At 51.1% G+C, this 24,637-nt stretch overlaps 2 protein-coding genes and 1 long non-coding RNA gene across 11 annotated transcripts in view; 2 read left to right on the top strand and 1 right to left on the bottom strand.

The window, feature by feature from the left end:
• Positions 1 to 1,184: 1,184 nt before the first annotated feature.
• On the top strand, positions 1,185 to 6,640 carry LOC137304294 (mitochondrial import inner membrane translocase subunit Tim29-like). 2 transcript variants are annotated; one of them, XM_067972842.1, is made up of 2 exons: positions 1,185 to 1,539; positions 5,851 to 6,640. In XM_067972842.1, exons 1-2 carry the CDS (start codon positions 1,305 to 1,307, stop codon positions 6,456 to 6,458), a joined length of 843 nt encoding a protein of 280 aa, XP_067828943.1. In that variant the 5' UTR covers positions 1,185 to 1,304; the 3' UTR covers positions 6,459 to 6,640. The 2 variants fall into 2 exon arrangements, with proteins under 2 accessions (XP_067828943.1, XP_067828944.1); XM_067972843.1 differs by having other exon boundaries at positions 1,369 to 1,543.
• Positions 6,641 to 12,727: 6,087 nt separating this feature from the next.
• Positions 12,728 to 24,637, bottom strand: part of LOC137304487 (uncharacterized) — a 37,934-nt gene continuing 26,024 nt past the window's right edge. Inside the window, exons 2-3 of the long non-coding RNA XR_010958585.1 lie at positions 23,145 to 23,305; positions 12,728 to 15,539 (exon numbers count right to left, since the gene is read on the bottom strand). This is a non-coding gene — a long non-coding RNA (uncharacterized lncRNA). The remainder of the gene's footprint in view (positions 15,540 to 23,144; positions 23,306 to 24,637) is intronic.
• The window catches only part of smarca4a (SWI/SNF related, matrix associated, actin dependent regulator of chromatin, subfamily a, member 4a), a 107,221-nt gene continuing 102,515 nt past the window's right edge, over positions 19,932 to 24,637 (top strand). For all 8 annotated transcript variants that reach the window (XM_067973096.1, XM_067973102.1, XM_067973101.1 and 5 more), the window contains exon 1: positions 19,932 to 21,013. The gene's annotated coding sequence lies outside the window, so the exon portion shown is untranslated. The remainder of the gene's footprint in view (positions 21,014 to 24,637) is intronic.

Raw genomic sequence — 24,637 nt, 5'->3', positions numbered from 1 at the left:
GCCCAATTTTGAGCTGCTAGATCCGTTCTGAATCAATCCCATTTAGCACGGTGGTAGTGCCACACAACACGTTGGATGGTGTCCTCAGTGCGAAGACGGGACTTCATCTCCACGAGGACTGTGCGGTGGTCACTCCTACCAATACTGTCATGGACAGATGCATTTGCGACAGGGAGATTGGTGAGGACAAGGTCAAGTAAGTTTTTCCCTCGTGTTGGTTCGCTCACCACCTGCCGCAGGCCCAGTCTAGCAGCTATGTCCTTCAGGACTCGGCCACCTCGGTCAGTAGTGGTGCTACCGAGCCACTCTTGGTGATGGACATTGAAGTCCCCCACCCAGAGTACATTTTGTGCCCTTGCTACCCTGTGCTTCCTCCAAGTGGTGCTCAACATGGAGGAGGACTGATTCATCAGCTGAGGGAGGACGGTAGGTGGTAATCCTAGATTAATCCTAGGTGGTAATCCTAGATTAATTCCTGGGATGAGAGGGTTGTCCTATGAAGAAAGGTTGAATAGAATGGGCCTATACTCTCTGGAGTTTAAAAGATAATCTCATTGAAGCATATAAGATTTTGAGGGGGCTTGACAGCGTAGATGCTGATTGTTTCCCTGGCTAGCGTCTAGAACTAGGGAGGGTATTCGCAGGATAAGGGGTCGGCTATGCAAGACTGAGATGAGGAGGAATTTCTTCACGTGGAGGATTGTGAATCTTTGGAATTCTCTAGCCCAGAGGGCTGTGGATGCTGAGTCATTGAATATGCCCTACTCCTGCTCCTATTTCTTATATCCTTTTGCTTTCAGGAGAGTAAAAGGGAGAAAAATGCAACAGTGAAAGTTATGCATATACACAACTAGGCTTCTTTAAATACCAGTGTACAAAATATTTAACAGCTCCTGTACAAATCTGCTGTTTGCGCAGATTGTTGTAATGCAGTGGTTGTGAGGTGATTGGCGATGGCCTGGGGACATGTAAGGTGTAAATGCAAGTTCTCTCCATCCAACTCACAATAGCCAAGCCCCTGCATTTTGCCACAGGTAAGTTATTTACTGATAGATCACCAATGCTGCATCACTTCTACGTGCAATAAAGCCGACTGCGAAGGCAGATGTCACACCAAGAGCCCCTGATTCAGATAGTAACTTCCCCTTTAACAACATTTACGCATGCGCATTACGTAGATGGGCTTGGTGTAGCAAGGAGATCAGTCCGACGGCGAGAACATTTCCAAACTGAATGAATAAAATAATGTTTAAAACCGGTCGCCCGGGCCAGGGGTTTTATTAGAAAACAGGACGGTATCCCTGATGCGTCTGTGTTTAGTTCCCCCCCCCCCCGCCCCCCGTTCCAGGTCACGAGTCGAGTTTTGTGGGGCGGAACGTTTCGCGTGGCTTCAAGTGGCGGCCGGAGCGCGGAGGTGGAAACAGATCAGACATGGCGGCCCTGTGGAGGCGGTTCTGCTCCTCGGCGGCGGCGGCGGCACCTGGACGGGGACCTGGTCCCACCCGCGCCGGGCTTTGGACCCGATTCCGAAACAGCAAAGTGGGTAAGAGGCCGGGGCCCCGGATCGGGGAGGAGCCGTTCGCAGGAGCGATGTTGAGAATCCAACTCGCGACATTCGCCCCCCCACCTCCCTCACACTCCCCGCCCCCCCTCCCCTCCCTCACACTCCCCGCCCCCCCTCCCCTCCCTCACGCGCCCCCTCCCCTCCCTCACGCGCCCCGCCCCCCCTCCCCTCCCTCACACTCCCCCTCCCCTCCCTCACACTCCCCCTCCCCTCCCTCACACTCCCCGCCCCCCCCTCCCCTCCCTCACACTCCCCCTCCCCTCCCTCACACTCCCCCTCCCCTCCCTCACGCTCCCCCCCCCTCCCTCACGCTCCCCCCCTCCCCTCACGCTCCCCGCCTCACACTCCCTCACACTCTCCCCCCCCCCCCTCCCTCACACTCCCCGCCCCCCCCTCCCTCACACTCCCCGCCCCCCTCCCCTCCCTCACACTCCCCGCCCCCCCTCCCCTCCCTCACACTCCCCGCCCCCCCTCCCCTCCCTCACACTCCCCCCCCCCCCCCCTCCCTCACACTCCCCCCCCCTCGCTCACACTCCCCCCCCCTCCCTCACACTCCCCCCCCCTCCCTCACACTCCCCCCCCCCTCCCTCACACTCCCCCCCCCCCCCCCCTCACACTCCCCTCCCCCCTCCCTCACACTCCCCTCCCCCCTCCCTCACACTCCCCCCTCCCTCACACTCCCCCCTCCCTCACACTCCCCCCTCCCCCCTCACACTCCCCCCTCACACTCCCCCCTCCCCCCTCACGCTCCCCCCTCCCCCCTCACGCTCCCCCCTCCCCCCTCACGCTCCCCCCTCCCCCCTCACGCTCCCCCCTCCCCCCTCACGCTCCCCCCTCCCCCCTCACGCTCCCCCCTCCCCCCTCACGCTCCCCCCTCCCCCCTCACGCTCCCCCCTCCCCCCTCACGCTCCCCCCTCCCCCCTCACGCTCCCCCCTCCCCCCTCACGCTCCCCCCTCCCCCCTCACGCTCCCCCCTCCCCCCTCACGCTCCCCCCTCCCCCCTCACGCTCCCCCCTCCCCCCTCACGCTCCCCCCCCTCACGCTCCCCCCCCTCACGCTCCCCCCCCTCACGCTCCTCCCCCCTCACGCTCCCCCCCCTCACGCTCCCCCCTCCCCCCTCACGCTCCCCCCTCCCCCCTCACGCTCCCCCCTCCCCCCTCACGCTCCCCCCTCCCCCCTCACGCTCCCCCCTCCCCCCTCACGCTCCCCCCTCCCCCCTCACGCTCCCCCCTCCCCCCTCACGCTCCCCCCTCCCCCCTCACGCTCCCCCCTCCCCCCTCACGCTCCCCCCTCCCCCCTCACGCTCCCCCCTCACGCTCCCCCCTCCCCCCTCACGCTCCCCCCTCCCCCCTCACGCTCCCCCCTCCCCCCTCACGCTCCCCCCTCCCCCCTCACGCTCCCCCCTCCCCCCTCACGCTCCCCCCTCCCCCCTCACGCTCCCCCCTCCCCCCTCACGCTCCCCCCTCCCCCCTCACGCTCCCCCCTCCCCCCTCACGCTCCCCCCTCCCCCCTCACGCTCCCCCCTCCCCCCTCACGCTCCCCCCTCCCCCCTCACGCTCCCCCCTCCCCCCTCACGCTCCCCCCTCCCCCCTCACGCTCCCCCCTCCCCCCTCACGCTCCCCCCTCCCCCCTCACGCTCCCCCCTCCCCCCTCACGCTCCCCCCTCCCCCCTCACGCTCCCCCCTCCCCCCTCACGCTCCCCCCTCCCCCCTCACGCTCCCCCCTCCCCCCTCACGCTCCCCCCTCCCCCCTCACGCTCCCCCCTCCCCCCTCACGCTCCCCCCCTCCCCCCTCACGCTCCCCCCTCCCCCCTCACGCTCCCCCCTCCCCCCTCACGCTCCCCCCTCCCCCTCCCCCCTCCCCCCTCACGCTCCCCCCTCCCCCCTCACGCTCCCCCCTCCCCCCTCACGCTCCCCCCTCCCCCCTCACGCTCCCCCCTCCCCCCTCACGCTCCCCCCTCCCCCCTCACGCTCCCCCCTCCCCCCTCACGCTCCCCCCTCCCCCCTCACGCTCCCCCCCTCCCCCCTCACGCTCCCCCCTCCCCCCTCACGCTCCCCCCTCCCCCCTCACGCTCCCCCCTCCCCCCTCACGCTCCCCCCTCCCCCCTCACGCTCCCCCCTCCCCCCTCACGCTCCCCCCTCCCCCCTCACGCTCCCCGCCCCCCCCCTCACGCTCCCCGCCCCCCCCTCACGCTCCCCGCCCCCCCCTCACGCTCCCCGCCCCCCCCTCACGCTCCCCGCCCCCCCCTCACGCTCCCCGCCCCCCCCTCACGCTCCCCGCCCCCCCCTCACGCTCCCCGCCCCCCCCTCACGCTCCCCGCCCCCCCCTCACGCTCCCCGCCCCCCCCTCACGCTCCCCGCCCCCCCCCTCACGCTCCCCGCCCCCCCCCTCACGCTCCCCGCCCCCCCCCTCCCCCCCTCCCCGCCCCCCCCTCCCCCCCTCCCCGCCCCCCCCTCCCCGCCCCCCCCCTCCCCCCTCCCCGCCCCCCCCCCTCACGCTCCCCGCCCCCCCCCTCACGCTCCCCGCCCCCCCCTCCCCGCCCCCCCTCCCCCCCTCCCCGCCCCCCCTCCCCCCCTCCCCGCCCCCCCCTCCCCGCCCCCCCCTCCCCCCCTCCCCTCCCCGCCCCCCCCCTCCCCCCTCCCCGCCCCCCCCCTCCCCGCCCCCCCTCCCTCCCTCCCTCACGCTCCCCTTCCCCCCTCCCCTTCCCCCCTCCCCTTCCCCCCTCCCCGCCCCCCCTCTCCTCCCCCCCTCCCCGCCCCCCCCTCCCCGCCCCGCCCCCCTCCCCGCCCCCCTCCCCGCCCCCCCTCCCCGCCCCCCCCTCCCCGCCCCCCCTCCCCGCCCCCCCTCCCCGCCCCCCCTCCCTCCCTCCCTCCCTCCCTCCCTCACGCTCCCCTCCCTCCCTCCCTCACGCTCCCCTCCCCCCTCCCTTCCCCCCTCCCCTTCCCCCCTCCCCTCCCCCCCTCCCCTCCCCCCCTCCCATCCCCCCCTCCCATCCCCCCCTCCCATCCCCCCTCCCATCCCCCCCTCCCATCCCCCCCTCCCCTCCCCCCCCTCCCCTCCCCCCCTCCCCTCTCCCCCCTCCCCTCTCCCCCCTCCCCTCTCCCCCCTCCCCTCTCCCCCCTCCCCTCTCCCCCCCCTCCCCTCTCCTCTCCCCCCCTCCCCCCCCTCCCCTCCCCCCCCTCCCCTCTCCCCCCTCCCCCCCCTCCCCTCTCCCCCCTCCCCCCCCCTCCCCTCTCCCCCCTCCCCTCACACTCCCCTCCCCTCTCCCCTCACACTCCCCCCACTCCCCTCACACTCCCCTCACACTCCCCCCCCCCTCCCCCCCCCCCTCCCCCCCTCCCCCCCCCCTCCCCTCCCCCCCCTCCCCCCCCCTCCCCTCCCTCCCCCCCTCCCCCCCCTCCCCCCCTCCCCCCCCCTCCCCCCCTCCCCCCCCCTCCCCCCCTCCCCCCCTCACACTCCCCCCCTCACACTCCCCGCCCCCCCCCTCACACTCCCCGCCCCCCCCCCCCCTCACACTCCCCGCCCCCCCCCCCTCACACTCCCCGCCCCCCCCCCCTCACACTCCCCGCCCCCCCCCCCCCTCACACTCCCCGCCCCCCCCCCCCTCACACTCCCCGCCCCCCCCCCCTCACACTCCCCGCCCCCCCCCCTCACACTCCCCGCCCCCCCCCTCACACTCCCCGCCCCCCCCCTCACACTCCCCCCCCCCCCCCCCCCCCCCTCACACTCCCCCCCCCCCCCCCCCCTCACACTCCCCCCCCCCCCCCCCCCCCCTCACACTCCCCCCCCCCCCCCCCCCCTCACACTCCCCCCCCCCCCCCCCCTCACACTCCCCGCCCCCCCCCCCCCTCACACTCCCCGCCCCCCCCCCCCCCCCTCACACTCCCCGCCCCCCCCCCCCCCCCCTCACACTCCCCGCCCCCCCCCCCCCCCCTCACACTCCCCGCCCCCCCCCCCCCCCCTCACACTCCCCGCCCCCCCCCCCCCCCCTCACACTCCCCGCCCCCCCCCCCCCCCCTCACACTCCCCGCCCCCCCCCCCCCCCCTCACACTCCCCGCCGTCTGCCCCATCCTTCCCTCCCTCGCACGTGCCGCTCCCTGTCTGCCCCCCCAACCCCTTTCCCCCACAATACGCACCTCCCATTCCCCCACTCCTGTAAGGACAGTCAGTTACTTTCAGTTCTCTTGTACACAATTTCATAAACGTTAAAGATTTAGGAAGTCTGTGGATGAATTGGGACAAAAGCTGAAAACTTCGTTATAAATGTTATTTTATCCTCTTGTAGGTTTGTGGACAGGGAGTCTCATTAATGATTACAAAGAGGCCTGTAAAGAGATTGTAGTGGGAGCCAAGGATCATCCAGGGAAAGCAGCTTTTTACTGCACGCTCCTCGCAGGGTCGTGTGTTTGTGGATACAACAACCCATGTGACCAATCCTTTCAAGCCACTCTATTGGAATCGTCCAATCTTCTTCTTATCCTGTCGCCTTGGGTCCGCAACGGCCGTTCGGACCAACACGTCCAGAGTCTGGTGAAGGTCAAAAACCAGGGCCGACTCCGGTACCAGAACCTGCTCATCTTCTCTCTGGTGTATGCAGCTCCTTACGACACAAAGACCAGTATATATGACGCACAATGTGAGTATTTGAAGCCGCGGTGGTCAGACTTTCCAGGCAGGGTTTTAGACATTGGTTTTTTTGGCAAATGGTGGATCCTTAGTTCAAAAATGAGAGACTGGGACATTAATGACGAGGAGTTTGCTTACTTACCTGCTGAGCTTCGAACAATCACACCACAGAACCTCCACTCTACTGAGAATGAAAGACTATTTGAATTAAAATTCCAGCCCGTCATTCTTGAAGAAGAGCACATACAGGAGGGGGGAGGCGGATGACGGACACTAAACAGTCTGCCGCACTAGGAACAAAACACCTAAAATTGCTGAGGATGGAAACCCATCCACATCATCTCGCAGATTTATCCCCCCCCTCCCGGCTGCTTTAAAGTTCTTCTTAACCTTTGCTGTGCTGTTGTAAAGATGTTCAACAATTTAAATAAATACAATCCCCAAAATGATGTTATGTACCGCGTACAATGCTGTGTGAGCCCATTACAAGCATTTTGGTTGAAGTGCTCTAGTGATGCATTGTATTGATACAGAAATACAAGCAGGACGTGGGCTTTTTCTTGTAACTTCCCCATGCTATGAGACAGACTGTTGTGGTGTCTTTTTCCCACCCCCCAAAAGGGTAAGAATATTGAACGTCATCCCATTGACACTCCATGCACTCTTTCCCCCCACCCCCTCACCGTTTATCTTTCTCCTCCCTTTATACAGACTGTTCCTGGGGTACCATTCCGTGGGTGCTGGTAGCCCAAGCGTGAAGTTTGTGAACGTTAATTGCCTATTCAACCATGGAGTGCATCACAGCTGAGCTCGTGCCCTCCCAATTTCCATGCTGCTTTGACCATCTTCCAGCTGCACTTACAAACGTCCGTCTGCCTTTTAGTCAGGGCTTGGAGACTAATTTGGGAGGGGTCTCAAAAGGGGCAATAAAGAACACGGTCATGACTTTCTATTTGAGGAGCTGATGTCGAAGGGTTTCTTGACTCCAGCCAGAAGTTTGTGAGTCTGAGCTCTGAGACTGCTGGTAGGTTGGTTGGGTTAGTTTAAGCCCTGAGATTTCTGGTTTCGTTTGTGGTTTTTTATATGTTAGGAGTTACCCTTTCTGGTCTTCCCTAGTGGCTCTTTTGGTCTCCTTAGTGTGAGCCCTATAGACCAGGGAGGCCTCAGGTTCAATCCCAGGCCTGTGCTGAATTTGCTGATCTCAGCCAGGATGATAAGTAGAATTGGCATTGGTGTCTCTGGTGGGATGGGGAGGGAATCGATAAGTCAGGGTTTTCACCTCTGACTGCCGTCTGGTGACTCCCCCTGGTAAGTGCGTGTGTGATGAGGACAGACTTGGGGCTCCACTGTGACAGCCCCCCATTTGGTTAAACTTGTATAGGATCTTGGTTAGACCACACTTGGAGTACTGTGCTCAATTCTGGTCTCCATATTATAAGAAGGATATAGAGGCACTGGAGAAGGTGCAAAAAAGATTTACAAGGATGATACCGTACTGAGAGGTTCTAACTATCAGGAAAGTCTGAACAGGCTGGGACTCTTTTCTCTAGAAAAGAGAAGGCTGAGAGGTGACCTGATAGAAGTCTTTAAAATTATGAAGGGTTCGATAGGGTAGACGTAGAGAAGATGTTTTCATTTGTGGGGAGACCAAAACTAGATAAGTACATGAGGGAGAAAGGAATAGAAGGATATGTCGATAGGGTGAGATGAAGTAAGGTGGGAGGAGGCTCGCGTACAGCGTAAACACCAGTATAGACCTGTTGGGCCGAATGGCCTGTTTCTGAGGTGTAAATTCAATGTAATTTTTAAAAAAACTCCCCTGCTCTTTGGTGCTATGGGATCTTTACATCCACATGAGGGGGCAGACAGGGCCTCGGTTTAACGTCACCTCCAACAGTGCAGCTTTCCCTCAATTTTGCACTGGAGTGTCGGCCTGGATTTTTGTGCTCAATTCACTGGATTGGGACATAAACCCACAACCTTCTAACTCAGGCGATCGTGCTACCAACTGAGCCACAGCTGGTAAATGGAATGCTGTATGCAGAGGCTAAGCTTTTAGTCTCAGATTTTCCCTTTAATTATGCGTTCTGGTGTGGGTCGAGTGGCATTAACAGAGAAGGTCACAGCCTGCACGTTCCAGGAAGAAGCAGCAGGGAGATTTTTCAATTGATATAATTAAATGTAATTGTGATCCTAATTTTAATATATGGCATTAAATTACCTTCCAACGAATAAATTGCCCCTGATCTCCTAATCTCCCAGAGAGGTGGAATGTGGCGCTGTTCTGAATGGTGACTCATTAACACTGGCTGTTTAACCCAATAATAAATTTGACTACCAAGTAATGCACTTTCTGCCTTTGATGCTGAGGCTTTGCAATTCAGGATAAGGGGCATTTGTCTCCTGGATGTGGTGTACGGCACTTTGCATTAATGAGTTGTGCTTTAGAGTGATTAGAATGTAATATTTCTCTGCACACATCTCTGCTGTGTCAGGCACAAGGTTTGGTGTGCTGCTACCTGCAGTGGGAGGCAGGTTAAATTGAAGTGAGGAATCATCAGTGGCACTCTCATGCCATCAAGTGGCGGTTTCAAGTAGTGATAGTAGAAGCCTGGAAACTAATTACCTGATAGTCAATTCAAGCTAGAATTTGAAGAACCCGTCTCACTGACTCTCCTAATGACTCCATGGGCCAGTGTACAGCCCTATAGAGCAGGAAGAGCCCAGGTACGCATTCTGACCTGTGCTGAGTTAGCTTGTCGCTAACCAGTGGCCCCTGCGTGTGCATGACGATAGGATCAGTTATGAGTGGAATAGAAAAGATTGGGCCGGAAAAATATCCATTAGAGCAGGGTCAGATTTCCTCTGTGTAGAAAATCATTTAAACCCGTTTACAAGGAACTGGTTGTCAAAAAGTACTGGGAAGAAATCATCGCATTGTGTGTGTTAATTATCAGATGCTTTAGCTGAGTATCTATGACACTTTAAGCGTTATAGACTTGCATTTATAGAATGCCTTATCACCTCTCAAAAACATCTTGAAACACTTCACAATGAATTGCTTTGAAGTGCAGTAACTGTTGTTAAGTAGGTAAGTGCACTTTGCACACAACAAAATCCCACACACTGAATTGAGATGAATGATCAGTTAATCTGTTTTTGGATGAGGGAGGAATGTTGGCTGAACTCCCTGCTCTTATTCCAATGGAATCTTTAACATCCACCTGAACAGGCAAACTGGCCTGGGTTTTGTGTCTTAGCTGAAGGATGGCACTACTTCTGCACTGCATCAGAGTGTCAGCCTACAGTATGTGCTCTCAAGTCTAAGAGTGGGACTTAAACCTACAACTATAGCATTAAACTTTTCATTAAGACATGAGAGTTTCAATCCTATCTCCGACTAGGCTTCACCTGCAGGGGATTTCTCTCTATTCAGCCCTGGGTTTGAGACAGTTCTTCACGTGTCAGTCTAGACGGTGTGTCAGCAGGCTGTTTGCACATTGTCACTCCTTCCCCTTGTCCAATGTCCACAAACATGCACTTTTCCAGCTGTGGCTAATGGACAGTAATCTGGATTGGGAACCATCCCTTCATGTAACCTAGGGTGCTGAGCTCAGTTACGGCAACCTTGCTGCCGCCCTGGCTGAAATTAACTAACCCAGCACACATCAAGAATTGAACTTGGACCTTCCTGAGCTGTATGGCTCAGTAACACACCAGCTGAGATAGAATCTTACAGCACAGAAGGAGTCTATTCTACCCATTGTGCCTGTGCCGGCTCTTTAAAAGAGCTATCCAATTAATCCCACTACCCTGCTTTTTCCCCAATAGCCCTGCACATTTTTTCCTTATCAAGTATATATCCAATTCCCTTTTGAAAGTTTAGAGATCCGCTAACTCAGCACAGACCGGGATCGAATCTGGGACCTTCATGGGCTGTGTGGCTCAGTACCATACTGGGTGTTGCATTTATTAACGGAGCTAATAAGGCGTTCCAAATGATTTTTAGTTCACTTTTCTTCCTGCTGCCCATGTTGAAATTCATCGTACACTGAATAAGAACATAAGAAATAGGAGCAGGAGTAGACCATACGGCCCCTCGAGCCTGCTCCGCCATTCAATCACATCATGGCTGATCTTCAACCTCAACTCCACTTTCCTGCTCGATCCCCATATCACTTGATTCCCCTAGAGTCCAAAAATCTATCAATCTCAGCCTTGAACATACTCAACGACTCAGCATCCACAGCCCTTTGAGTCTTAAATGGCCGACCCCATATCCTGCAACTATGCCCTCTAGTTCTAAAATGTGATTGACTGTGAACTGGCCATCACTTAGCTCCAACTATTTTCAGCTCTGTAGAGTAAATGCACTAAGTTTCAGGTTTACTATTTGGTTTTCATTCATTTAGCAGAAATATTCATTTATGTAGAACAGGCAGTTTAAGTGCAGATTCTTAGAGCATTTCAACCTCCTGCAGTGTGACTGAATTGATAACTAATTTTAGGCAGAAGTCCAGCCATTATGTGTGGGACAAGGGCACATGCAGTTTCTTGGTTAATATTTTTCCACTTCTCGCCCCAGCTCCCCTGCAGGTGCTGACTGATGCCAATTTATGGGTTCGAGGGCACCAGTCCCTGGTGTTCAGTCTTCACGTGTGAGGGCAGACAGCGAGTGTCTGTTTGAACATGCTGTTTGACGGTGTGGGTGGTGGCGCAGAACCATGACTGATTCTGTCCCCTCTTTCCCCCCACCCTTCAAACGTCTACAGACCATGAAACTTTCCATCAGGGCCATCGGCCAGCGATCGGAATTAGGAAACAACTGCGATCAGCTAACAGTTTGCATTTTATTGTTCTGAACCTCAGTAGAGTAGATCCTCTTCGTCAGAATTGGTGTAAAAATGTGCCCCCAAAAGGTCAGCTGGTTCTTGGGGGAAACTATGAACAGTTAAAATAACAATGCTTGTCACCAGGATTTTAATGAAGTATGACTCCATGGCCTCGCCCCGCCCTATCTCTGTAACCTCCTACAAGCCTCCGAGATCTCTGCGCTCCTCCAACTCCGGTCTCTTGCGCATCCCCGACTTCCTTTGCCCCACCATTGGCGACCATGCCTCCAGCCGTCTAGAATTCCCTCCCCAAACCTCTCTGCCTCTCTCCTCCTTTAAGACCCTACTTAAGACCCAAGCTCCACTCCCCAGCAAATGGAAGTCCAGTGTCACTTCAGAAAATAATTAAATAAAATCATCATTGAGGAAAATTAAATGGTCAGACAAAGAAATTAAGAATTCCATTTATATAATGCCTTATAAGCCTTTCACGACCTGAGGACGTCCCAAAGCACTTTACAACCAATTAAAGTGGTGAGATGAGAGTGACTGCCCTTGACATCAAGGCAGCATTTGACCGAGTGTGGCACCAAGGAGCCCTAGTAAAATTGAAGTCAATGGGAATCAGGGGGAAAACTCTCCAGTGGCTGGAGTCATACCTAGCACAAAGGAAGATGGTAGTGGTTGTTGGAGGCCAATCATCTCAGCCCCAGGGCATTGCTGCAGGAGTTCCTCAGGGCAATGTCCTAGGCCCAACCATCTTCAGCTGCTTCATCAATGACCTTCCCTCCATCATAAGGTCAGAAATGGGGATGTTCGCTGATGACTGCAGTGTTCAGTTCCATTCGCAACCCCTCAGATAATGAAGCAGTCCGAGCCTGCATGCAGCAAGACCTGGACAACATCCAGGCTTGGGCTCATAAGTGGCAAGTAACATTCGTGCCAGATAAGTGCCAGGCAATGACCATCTCCAACAAGAGAGAGTCTAACCACCTCCCCGTGACATTCAACGGCATTACCATCGCCGAATCCCCCACCATCAACATCCTGGGGGTCACCATTGACCAGAAACTTAACTGGACCAGCCATATAAATACTGTGGCTACGAGAGCAGGTCAGAGGCTGGGTATTCTGCGGCGAGTGACTCACCTCCTGACTCCCCAAAGCCTTTCCACCATCTACAAGGCACAAGTCAGGAGTGTGATGGAATACTCTCCACTTGCCTGGATGAGTGCAGCTCCAACAACACTCAAGAAGCTCGACACCATCCAAGATAAAGCAGCCCGCTTGATTGGCACCCCATCCACCACCCTAAACGTTCACTCCCTTCACCACCGGCGCACTGTGGCTGCAGTGTGTAGCATCCACAGGATGCACTGCAGCAACTCGCCAAGGCTTCTTCGACAGCACCTCCCAAACCCGCGACCTCTACCACCTAGAAGGACAAGGGCAGCAGGCGCATGGGAACAACACCACCTGCACGTTCCCCTCCAAGTCACACACCATCCCGACTTGGAAATATATCGCCGTTCCTTCATTGTCGCTGGGTCAAAATCCTGGAACTCCCTTCCTAACAGCACTGTGGGAGAACCGTCACCACACGGACTGCAGCGGTTCAAGAAGGCGGCTCACCACCACCTTCTCAAGGGCAATTAGGGATGGGCAATAAATGCCGGCCTTGCCAGCGACGCCCACATCCCGTGAACGAATAAAAAAAAAGAAAAAAAAGTACTCTTGAAGTGTAGTCACTGTTGTAATGTAGGAAACACAGCAGCCGATTTGCGCACAGCAAGGTCCCACAAACAGCAATGTGATAATGACCAGATAATCTACTTTATTGGTGTTGGTTGAGGGATAAGTATTGGCCAGGGCACCGGGGAGAACTCCCTTGCTCTTCTTTGAAATAGTGCCATAGGATCTTTTAAGTCCACCTGAGAGGGAAAACGGGGCATTGGTTTGATGTCTCATCCGAAAGTAGGCACTTCTGACAGTGTAACACTCCATCAGTACTGCACTGGGAGTGTTAGCCTAGATTTTGTGCTCAAGTCTGTGGAGTAGGACTTAAACCCACAACCTTCTGACTCAGGTGAGAGTGCCACCAACTGAGCCACAGCTGACGCTCAAGAATTACAGACCCAGCTCAATCCCCACTTTAATTATTTTATGAGGCGTTTCTGGCGCTCGAATGGGAAGAGGAATTGAGAAATTGTTTGAAATTGTTTTTTCCTCTGTACCGCCATGTCAGTCATTGAGAGAAGGGCAGCACCATGGCACATGGCTAGGTACAGGATCAGGGGTGGACGTGTGGATGCCTGGTCATGGTTCTGGGTGGAGGGTTAAGGCTGGTTTAGAGGCTCGGGGTGAGCCAGTCCTGGCCCCAGGATGTTGTGCTCAGTGCGGCAAAACCAGGTGGAGAAAAACCTGAGGATACAACAGCAGCTGGCCATTTGGCCGCGTTCCAGTACAGGCAATGATGCCTGACTTGCATCAACATTACTAGGGTGAGTTCTCCCTGTGTGCTTCCTCCACCAGGATACCGTAAATATAAATATCATAACTTTTCCTCTCCTTTTTTCCTCTGGGGAAGCGGGCAGAAAGACTCCCTATTCTTCAGCTATTTGGAGAGACTAAAGTCCAGGGAGAAGTATTTTTACGCAGCGAGTTGTTATGATCTGGAATGCACTGCCTGAAAGGGTAGTGGAAGCAGATTCAATAGTAACTTTCAAAAGGGAGTTGAATACATACTTGAAAAGGAGAATTTTGCAGAGCTTTGGGGAAAGAGCAGGGAGTGGGACTAATTGGATAGCTCTTTCAAATAACCGACATGGGCACAATGGGCCAAATGGCCTCCTTCTGCGCTAAGATTCTATGAATGAAAAGAGCGACTATTGAGTTCGGGAGAGAAGAGAGAGTCCCTGTTATGGGCTGGGGGAGGGTGAAAATGTTTTCTGGGAGCCACCATGTCTTTCAATTAGCATGGGGAGGGTGGGGCAACAGAGTGCAATTACATAGAGGACCAACCCTGGGTACCTGAGCAGTATGGCTGGGTGTGAGTCTGCAACCTCTAGGTCAAACAGATGGGACAGACGTCCGGGCTTGGAGTTGGACAGCACAGTCCAGCTGTGGTGTGGTCTCGTGAGAAGGTGCTTCAGCCACAAATACTAAATCCTTCACTTGAATCCACAAAACAGCAGGTGGATTACTGACTCGGTATACAGACGACCAAGAGAGAGAAACAGAATTACAGAGTCATAGAAGAACAAAACACCATTTTAAAAAAATAATTCTGTGAGCAACATCTGGGGAGATTGCTATTTATATATTTTTACAGTATTGATTTAGATATTGAAATATATTTGATCTATTGGGGATAGTATAATTTATGATATTGGAATGATTTATCCATTCATTTTCTACATAAATATTTTGTCCACAGTTGGCTCTCATGACCTGCTGATTGGATTGATTCCTCCTATCCATGTGAAAGTTAATCATCGTTCTCCTGATTACCAGGGACTAATTCCTACATTCCTGACATAACCATCAATCTCGAGCCAAATACATGCCTCTCCAAACCAATGCCTCCCTTTTATCTCTGAACCCCTAGCCGAAGCCACCCGCCATCACTTCTTTCCAGTTATTTCTACATCTTTGAGCAGGTTGGAGCCCTGAGTTATTCTTCAGGTCTCCATTGACAACTGGGAGGAAAAGTAGAATGTAGGCATACAGAGAAAGAGGAATTATGTGAGACATACAGGATGCCAGCAATAGAGAAAGAAACTGACAAATATAGAGAGAGAGTACAGATACACAGGAGACACTTAAAATCATGGACAAACAGATAGAGTCGACAAGAAAAAGTGTGGGAGGCATACAAAGAGGGAGATAGAGCGTGAGACAAAAAATTAGAGAACAGAACACAGAGACTTATCATAGAATGATATAGAAGGCAGCCATACGGCCCATCGTTCCTGTGCCGTCTCTTTGGTAAAGCTATCCAATTAGTGCCACTCTCCTGCTGTTTCCCCATAGCCCTGCAATTTTTTTCCCTTCAAGTATTTATCCAATTCCCTTTTGAAAGTTATTATTGAATCAGCTTCCATCACCCTTTCAGGCGGTGCATTCCAGATCACAACAATTCGCTGCACAAAAAATGTTTTCCTCATGTCGCCTCTGGATCTCTACTCAATCAAAACCTTTCATAATTTTGAACACTTCTATCAAATCTCCTCTTAACCTTCTTTGCTCTCAGGAGAACAACCCCAGCTTCTCCAGTCTCTCCACTTAACGGAAGTGCCTCTCCCCTGGTACCTAGTAAATCTCTTCTGCACCCTCTCTAAGGCCTTCACATCCTTCCTAAAGTGTGGTGCCCAAAATTGAACATAATACTCCAGCTGAGGCCTAACTAGTGTTTTATAAAGATTTAGCATAACTTTTCTTGCTTTTGTCCGTTCTTCATTTGCCAGCCTTCACTGAACGTCATCAGGCTATTTGCTTGTGTACTCTTTGCCTCCATCTATAAAGGAGAGAAAAATAATTTGCCCATTAGCATTTCTGCTGGAGATGGAGTTCGGGTAGTGAGCTGATGGCAGCATCTTTTACTGTGAATTTACTTGGACTTAACACATTTCTAATATTGCACCCTGAACACATACTACGTTCCTTGGAGAACAGGGCTTTCTATAAGAGACCTCTAATTTAACAAATACATTTTCTCCAGACTCTACTAATACTTTATCCCATCTTTTTTCTTTCAATTTTTTTCTTCCTTCTCCTCTCCTGAAGATGTTGACTTCTTTCTGGGCCCCTGTTCCACGGACAGTATCTCACCCAAGTGGCCATTCTTCATGTGTGAGCCTCCACAGTGAGCGTGCAATTACGTAGAGGACTGGGCTGGGCTACCTCTGAGCAGCAAGGCTGAGTGTGGGTTGTGGGTCTGGATGGAAGCTTCAACCTCAATGTCAACCAGATGGGACAGATGTTAACCTGGTGGGTTGATCACAGCCAAACAAGACATGATTCTCCCCCTTCACCCAACCTCCATACCTGGACACTTCCAGCAGGACCATCGGATACCAATCAGAGATAAGTACTCTTCCCAGACCTGTGCCAGTTGTAGAACCCCTATCATATCCCTGCTTGAGATCAGCACAGGCTAGGGATTGAGCCCAGGACCTTGTTTTGTACGGCTGAGCTACTTGCTAGCTGAAGTATCAGTGGCGCCCTGGATTCATCTTTTTAATCCTACATGGATTTAACTGAAAGAAAATGCAGCTTCATTTTCAAGGACTTTTCAGAAGATAAAATTTATTGTTCAGTCAGAGATATCAGTGTGTCGGGAATTTAATGCTTCCTTCTCCCCCCTCTTGTTTCTGCTTTACTGAATGGTTTGCCTTTAATCTTTTTACTTTGCTGCTGCTCGGGACAGAATCTGATCTGTATGCAAACAGCAGAGAGAGCCCCGATTGGCTAATGAGACACTGTAATCCATCCTCATTATTCTCCTCATGTCCTTGGTACTGAATCAGCAGAGAGGGGAGTGGCTGCACTAGAAAAGCACAGCATCACTTCCCCCAGTCAGCAATTTTGCATTTCTCGGGCTCTGGTCATCATGTTCTCTCTTGGCCAGATGGTCACCTCTTTTGATTTCGGAGGGAAGTGAGGGAGCAGAGAACTACATACATCTCCCCAGCATTCCCGCATGCCCCAACTATTCTACCCCTACTCCACCCTATCTCATCTGTTCGATAGTGACAGAAGTGAGCATAGCCTATCCTCTGACTTCTAAGTTGATTATGTTAGACACCATAATTACAGTGTTTTAAACCTGATTAATGTAAAAGGCTGTTACAAAGTAGTCACCTGTTCCACGGGAGCATTATCCAAAAGCTGCAGTTTTGTTCTCTGGCTACTTACTTCAATTGCAACATTTTATTCCAACTATCAAATTCAAGCATTTGAGTGAGACAAGTGATTCAATTCTAGGAGGGACTTAACGAGATTACTCCCATCCTAGGAATGATGTTTCAATGTAAAACAGAAACAGTGAATTTCTTTGGGCATTAGATCTTTTGTTCTCTACTTACCCAATGGAATCTTATTCAGCAGCATCAGTTCATGTGCAATTTTTCTCTAAGTCTCCTTCCCTTTCCTGGGCCACAATGATTTTATTTCCATTCACAGCCTCTACTGTCCAATTCATTTAATATATTTCAATGAAAACTGGCCTAGATACAACAGTGTCAAAACCCCTTCTCACTATGCTCTTACATATCCTTCTGTTGTACTCCCTCTTCCTTTCCATTTAGTTGCTTTGAATTTTTTTTTCCTATTTCAGCAGTTTCTTATTCCTCTAGGGAGACTATTCTGTGCTCACATATCAGGCCACTTGGGTTGTCATGTTATCTTTTCCTGTTAATTACTGGAACATGATTTCATTTTGTAAAACCTACTCCCTCCCCCCACCCCATATTGATATTTGTAAAGGCTTACTCCTTCCAACATAATGGGCCAAATCTTGCTGGAAAAATAACGACATGTTAACGAGGCACGCTATTATTAATGTGCAAACCGGCCAGCAAGTTCAGGGGATTAAGAGATACGTTGCAAGTCGTAAACCTCCAGAACTTGCTGGTCTTTGCTTTGCACAAACAACATCTCACCCTTGGCCTCCTGGTATTTTTAAGAACTTGCTGGATTTGCACATTAATTGCCTATTAAACTCGTTGCAGAAAGTTAAGCCTGGTAATTAAGAGCATAAGTACCCTTTTAACGATGTGATAATTGTTAATGCAATGCCAATCAACGTCTCTGGCCTAGAGAGTGAGCAATTTAAACTGTGGGGTCTCATTCCTTCAGGTAGTGAATTGTTCTTTGAGATTTAAAATTTTTAAAAAATGTTTTCTTTTGTCTTTTTTTCTCCCTTAATTCAATCTTTGTTTCCCTCTCTTTATTTCTCCTTCTGTACCTGATTTGACTCTAATTCACCCTATTTCCTTCTCTGTCATTCTTGTTTCTTTCTCAATCCTATAAATCTCATTGATTAAGGAGATACCGTTGGTCCTGACGGTCACTAAGGTCCCAGATGCATGTTGCCCTTGCCACCCCGTTATAAGCTTGCACTTCCAACAAGTTACGGTGGAAACATTTTTCAAGCAGAAGGGTGCAGGAGAAAGTCTAACTAACGGCACACTGCGAAATGCCCCGGGAAAGCAAGATTTGGCCCATTCATGTTAGTTGATCATCACCAAATTTAATAGTGACTTCCTACCATCAGGAATAGCTCATTAAATCCAAATTGGCTGCTTCAGTTTTCCTGTGATCCACAATAATTTTGAAATCGTTTAGTCATTTGATAACTATTACGCTTCGTATCATATCCTAATGTGGCTGTGTCACGTAAACAGCTAGTCCATTCTTGGTGAGTGGGCCTGGCCCTGAATTGATGATTCAACCATCTGTCAGTCCATAGGCTGATGCTCTCATGTGGTTTGTTAACAAAATTTGGTTGTTTTGAATCTTTCCCAAAATCTGTTCCTTCAGTCCTATAATTTGCAATTTTAATATATCTTGAACTTGCCACCAAAACTGGATAGCACAGTATAATTTCCCAATTATTTGCTCCCAGATCTCCACTCCTTCAGCTGTTTCCATCACACCCTTTCTACAGTTTGCCTATTGTTGTGTGTGCCTTAGGGTTTACCATTAATCGACCAATTGTGCACTGTTGTTCATACCCTTATCCAATCTTCCTCCACAGTCTAGTGGCTAAAGTCCATAACAGGCCTGAATTGTGCAGTTTGTGTGGGGGAAAATAGTCCTGAAACTTGGCACGATACTCTGAGGTACTCAACATTTTTAGATTACACAGGAGAGGGCCTTGGTGAAACGTCCCCTAGTGGTTGGAAAGGGTTAATTACGGCCAGCGGGTGATTTGTCCGCACGTGTGATCATTTTTTTTATTCGTTTATGGGATGTGGGCGTCGCTGGCAAGGCCAGCAATTATTGCCCATCCCTAATTGCCCTTGAGAAGGTGGTGGTGAGCCGCAAGATAATGTGGAAATGATGTTGGTGAAAGCAAAACTTGACTCAACTTGTACATTTGAGAAATTATACTTAATCAAGGAAATATAGCAAATGTGGCACCATCTAATTTAATTGCTGTGTGCTGTGTGCAGAAGTCTCATTGGAATGATCAGCGTTTGAAAATTGTACTGTCCCTTTTATATACTTTTATCAAATTTGGCTGCTTGAAACACTGCCCACAACACGATTCACCACAGAATAGATGTTAAGACTGCTGTGCACAGATCAAATTCCTATTCTAACATATGGCCAGCTCCTCTACCATTTAGCAAACAATTACAATGGAACTCACCAGACAGATATGGAGAGAGCCATTTCATGATCGTGCTAGGTGGAATGGTAGAAATGATAGTTCTGAAAGCAATTGGAACTTGAATGGAGGGCAGTGGTGAGATTAAAGCAAACCTCTCCAGTGCAGGAATTGCACCGGCTTACATTGCTGCTCTGTAGTTACTGCTGTGTGATGAGGAGTTACAAAAATACCTCACCATAGATGGGTACAGGCTGGTTCGAAAGCACTCGTATGTACCTACCCCTCTCCATCACTGCAGTAGTAGATCCTTACCCTAGTAACCTGGCACCAGCGTCATAATTTTTTATGCAGTACTATTGACTCACTCTTCCCCAACTACCCAATACTGTTGCAATTGTCAATATGCATGCAAATGATGAGCCATGGGTGGACTTTGATATGTACCGCCATGGGCCAGCTCAGCAGAATCGGAGCACTGGCTTGACCTTTGAATTCCCTGTGGTAGGGGACTTCACCATGTGCACTGAAACTTTAACCCAACTTGTCTTATTTTTTTTTTGTTAGATCAAACGAACTACATACACTGATGTCCAAAGGCCATTAGAAACATAGGGAGTTCGGTTGATAAGCATCCAGGTGGATGCCCAGAATTTTTGGCAGGTAACTTTTTTCAAAGACCGATTTTCTGGACTACCAATCAGCTAAGTGTATGAACAAAATAATGCCTTTGTCAAGAGATGTGGGGGAGCAGTTGGTCACACTGGGAACCCAGGTGCTGAGAAATTTGCTGGCCCAGAAGTAGAGAGGCCGATACATGAATTTGAAGAAGCTAGCTGGAAATAAATTGACTAAGTAACTTGAGACACATCATCATGAACAGGTACATGTTTCCTTTCCCAAGGAAATATCTTCCTGTGTTTGAAGCTGACGAACATGAGAATCCATTTAAGGAGGTATGGCTTGACACTAAGTCATGGATGAAGCTGTAGTATTCTCTGTTCAATGCATCGTTGAGATTAGTCTGGACCAGTGCGGCGGATTCCTAGGAGTAAACTTGATAGAGTCCAGGCTGATGACTGAGCCAATCTCCAGAAAGAAGCTTCCCCTCTTCAGTCCCACCCCAACAAAAACAGTCTCAATGCAAAAGCTTCAGCTAGCATCAATGAACAGTGACTGTACACTCTTAGGATTTTACATTACGTGCAAATCACACAACGATGACGTAGATGAATTCTTCAAGCATGAAAACCAAACATGTCTCCCATCTTTGTCCCCAGTGGACAAGATAATTCTAGGAAGCAAAGCCAACCTTTTGGAATGTTTCCAGATAGCAGAAATAGCGACACCCAAAGCAGTAGTTGCGGTGTCAAGATCCTACAGTGCTGTAGTGGCGCATACACCACAGCCTAATGAGGCAAAGGCATTCAAAGCCTACACAAACTATTTGTGTGTCCTATTTGTACAACCTCAGCTGAACAGCACTCAAAAGAATAGATGTTTTCTGGGATGTGTGTCTCCCGACATGGTGAATACATACACCAACATGAAACTGGCACAGCGAAGGAAATCGGAAGGAGTTTTGGAATAAAACACAGCTATTCAGCAAATGATGGAAACCTGAAACCAAAATAGAAAATGCTGGACATACACAGGTAAGGTGAAAAGACAGATTCATGTTTTGGGTATGTAATTCTTCCATCAACTGAAAATTAAAAGATAAGCAAGTATTTTAGTGAGGTTGGAAAAATACAACAACTAAACATTTATATAGTGCCTTTAATGTTGAAAATGTTCCAAGGCGCTTCACAGAGACATATTTCAGACAAAAATAGACCCAAGCCAAAGGAGATATTAGGAAGGGTGACCAAAAGCTTGGTCAAAGAGATGGGTTTTAAGGAGGGTCTAAAGAGGAGATAGAGTGGAGAGGCAGAGAAACTTGGGGAGGGAAGTCCAGAGAGTAAGACTGAAGGCACGACCACTAATGGTGGAGTGAAGGGATGTACAGAGGGCGAGAGTCGGAGGAGCCATTGCTGGAGATGCTCTGGCTACGATAGGTAAGAGTGGAGCCAAGTGAGGGCAGACATACTGAGCTGGACAATGGAATGGTCAAAGGCTGCGGAGAGCTTGAAGAGAACGTGGAGGATGTCAGGTATGACTTTGATTAGGGCTATTCGGTGGTGTGGCGGGGCGAATGCCTGATTGAAGAGATTCAAACATGGAGTTGCTGGAAAGATGGGCACAGATTTCAGAGGTAACAACTCGTTTATGGACTTGAGATGGGATGGTAGTTTAACAAGGGATTGAGGGTGAGTTTTTTTGAGGAGAAGTGATGACGCTGTTTTTGAAAGAGGGAGGGGGAACCATTTACAATGTTGGCTACCATGGGGGCCAGGAGAGGAAGTTGCGCGGTCAACAGTTTTGTAGGATTGGGGTCAAGAGAACAGGAAGTGGGTCTTGTGGGCAAGAAGAGTTTAGAGAGGGCATGAGAAAAGATGTGGGATCAGAGCTAGTGCAGAACGAAGCATGGATGGAAGGTTTGACATGATGGTCAAGGGAAGGGGGGGAGCCACAGAGCCAACTGAATGAATGGGCACGATCTTAGTGACAAAGATGTCCATGAGCTCCTCACACTTGTTGGAGGTGAGAATGGATGGGAAAAGCGAAAGGAATTTGAGGAGATGGTTAGTAGTGGAGGAAAGAAGCCAGGGGTTATCTTTACTCTCCAGGATGATCCTTGAATAGTGGGTGGTTTTGACAGAGGAAGTGAGCCTTGGTGGCTCTTGGTGTGGTGCAGCTAGATCAAATATAGTGAGAAATAGGAAGATAGAGAGAAACAGTCCAATCACAGAGAGGGAGTTAATAAATTACATAGAATCTACAGTACAGAAATCGGCCATTCGGCCCAGCTGGTCTATGCCAGTGTTTATACTTCACATGAGCCTCCTTCCAGCCCTAATTACTTCCCCCCCCCCCCAATCCCTCTATTCCCTTCTCCCTCATGTATGCATCAAGTCTCCCCGCTTCAACCACTCCGTGTAAAGAAATTGCTCCTGAATTCTTTATTTGATCTGTTAGTGGCTCTCTTGTATTTATGTCCTGAGCCTGGACTCACCCACAAGTGGAAAGTTTTTTTTCCATGTCCATTAGGGTTGTGAACTATGGTTGGACGTATTACAAGACGTTGATCATGTGACACTTGCCCACAGTTTGTAGATATTATTGCATTTACCTTAATTATAGCAGACCCAACCTTTGCGTGGTCTGCTCATGGTTTTGTGCTAGCAGCTGTCACGCAAGAGTTCAGAGAACCAGAAGGCAGCCTGGGAGCAGTCAAAGAAAATACATGGGTGTGAACCACAAATGGAAAGTACGAACTCCAATTTTCTCCTGGGTTGTCAGCAGCAGTGCCCAGGAGATTCATCTTCCATGCGGGAGGGTTGGCGACCCTACTGCAGGATCAAATGAGCTGTCAACATTTACTGTCCAGGTTTATTCAAGAGGAGACAATATTTCCAACAAATGGGGTTAAGAGTCAACAAGAATTTGTGTCTCTGGTGTTATTAGTGCAAAGACAAACCCCTGCTATCAACTGAGATTAAATACACATTCAATATATTTAAGAAATTACACACACATATATATCTATATATAAAAAATGTTTAATATTCTCTTTCAGTTGCTCTTAACAGGAACAGGCTACACTTAATACCAAACAGCCGGCCACACAGTGCATGCAATGAAAGCAGTTGAATATACCATTGTACCTCCACCCTCTGTGCCTACCTTTTTCCTGCAGGACAATGTGCGTTCTTGTTGGTTCATCTCTGCACTTTTATTTTTAGTTTCTGAATGTGAACAGGTACTTGAGCCTGAACGCAAAGTACTTTTCTCCTGGGTTGCTAGCAGCAGTGCCCGGGAGATCAGTCTTCCATTCCGGGAGATTCCTGGACAAACCAAGAAAGTTGGCAACCTTAATGTCCACCCTATTGAACCCCTTCATAATTTTCAAAGACCTCTATCAGGTCTCTTTAGTTCTTTTTCCAGCCTACTCAGTCTTTCCTGCAGTGGTTCAAGGCAGCGGCTCACCACCACCTTCTCAAGGACAATTAGGGATGGGCAATAAATGTTGGCCTTACCAGTTATGCCCATATCCCATGAATGAATAAAAAAAGTTACATCCTCTCAATTCTGGTAACATCTTGTAAACCTTAACATTTAATGATCTGCAAATTGCTCAATAGAAAACTGTTCAATGACGTAAAAGATTACCAGTGAGAAAATGGAAAGACACGAGAACAAAAGAATATGTAAATAGTTAAGAGGGTGAGAAGACATGGGAGAGACCCACACAAACTGAAAGGTGAGAAAAGAGGCAGATGGGAGGTAGCCGGAAATGTAGGAGGTCTTCAAACATAAAATACAACAAACACAGGCCGACATCATGGGCTCAGGTCAACACCATGGGCACAGACACTCTCCCCACAACACCCGCGCCTCCTCCGTGGTCAAGGATCAACAACTGAAACATCAACTTGCCACTCCTCCCACCAGCTACCAACTCACACTCCACTACCCCCGGACCCTTCCTATAGACAAAATGGGGGAGGACCCAAGGTCTAAAGTCACTGTTCAGACCAGAGAGCTGCAGCAGGCCAAGCAGAAAGCTAAGATACTTTTAATTAATTCTTGGGATATGAGTGTCACTAGCAAGGCCACCATTTATTGTCCATCCCTAGTTGCCCTTCAAGTTCCTGAAGCTTGCATTGAGTCTGTTTAAAACAGTGCAGGAGGCCAAAGACAGAGGTCAGGGTGGAATGGGGAGGGGTAATTAAAATGGTGAGTCACATGGAGCTCAGGGTCACACCTGCAGTCAGAATGGAAGCGAGTGGCATAATGGTCACCTATGGAGAAGTTCTGGAGAAGAGACTGCACCGTGAGCAGTAAGTACAGCATACTAGATTAGAGTAAGTACAACCAAACTACGGTCTCAAATGGAAAGTGTGATTCGGCCCTGGATAAGTGTGGATGGAGATGAATGGGCACGTGTTGCCTTTTCTGTGATTGCATGGAAAGGTGCCGAGAGAAGGGGTTTGTGAAAGAGTGAACCAGGGTATCCTAGAAGCAACAATCCAACCAGAAAGCAGGAAGGGGCGGGGAAGATCAGCTTTGTGATAGGGTCATGTTGTCGATGGCAGAAGATAATATGGTAAATGCAGAGGATGTGGGGTGGAAAGTGACAACAGGAGGCCCCACTTTGGAAGGGACATGCAACAGAG

This window comes from Heptranchias perlo, chromosome 37 (assembly GCF_035084215.1).
Source record: "Heptranchias perlo isolate sHepPer1 chromosome 37, sHepPer1.hap1, whole genome shotgun sequence".
In the NCBI taxonomy this organism is placed as follows: domain Eukaryota; kingdom Metazoa; phylum Chordata; class Chondrichthyes; order Hexanchiformes; family Hexanchidae; genus Heptranchias; species Heptranchias perlo.
Note: the sequence above shows the minus strand (reverse complement) of the source record. Positions and strands in the feature narration are given on the sequence as shown.

Excerpts from the sequence above, each read along its gene's own strand:
- LOC137304294 (XM_067972842.1), top strand. The coding sequence starts at position 1,305 with ATGCGTCTGTGTTTAGTTCCCCCCCCCCCCGCCCCCCGTTCCAGGTCA. Across the intron at positions 1,540-5,850 it reads CCCGATTCCGAAACAGCAAA|GTTTGTGGACAGGGAGTCTC; the intron begins GTGGGTAAGAGG and ends ATCCTCTTGTAG.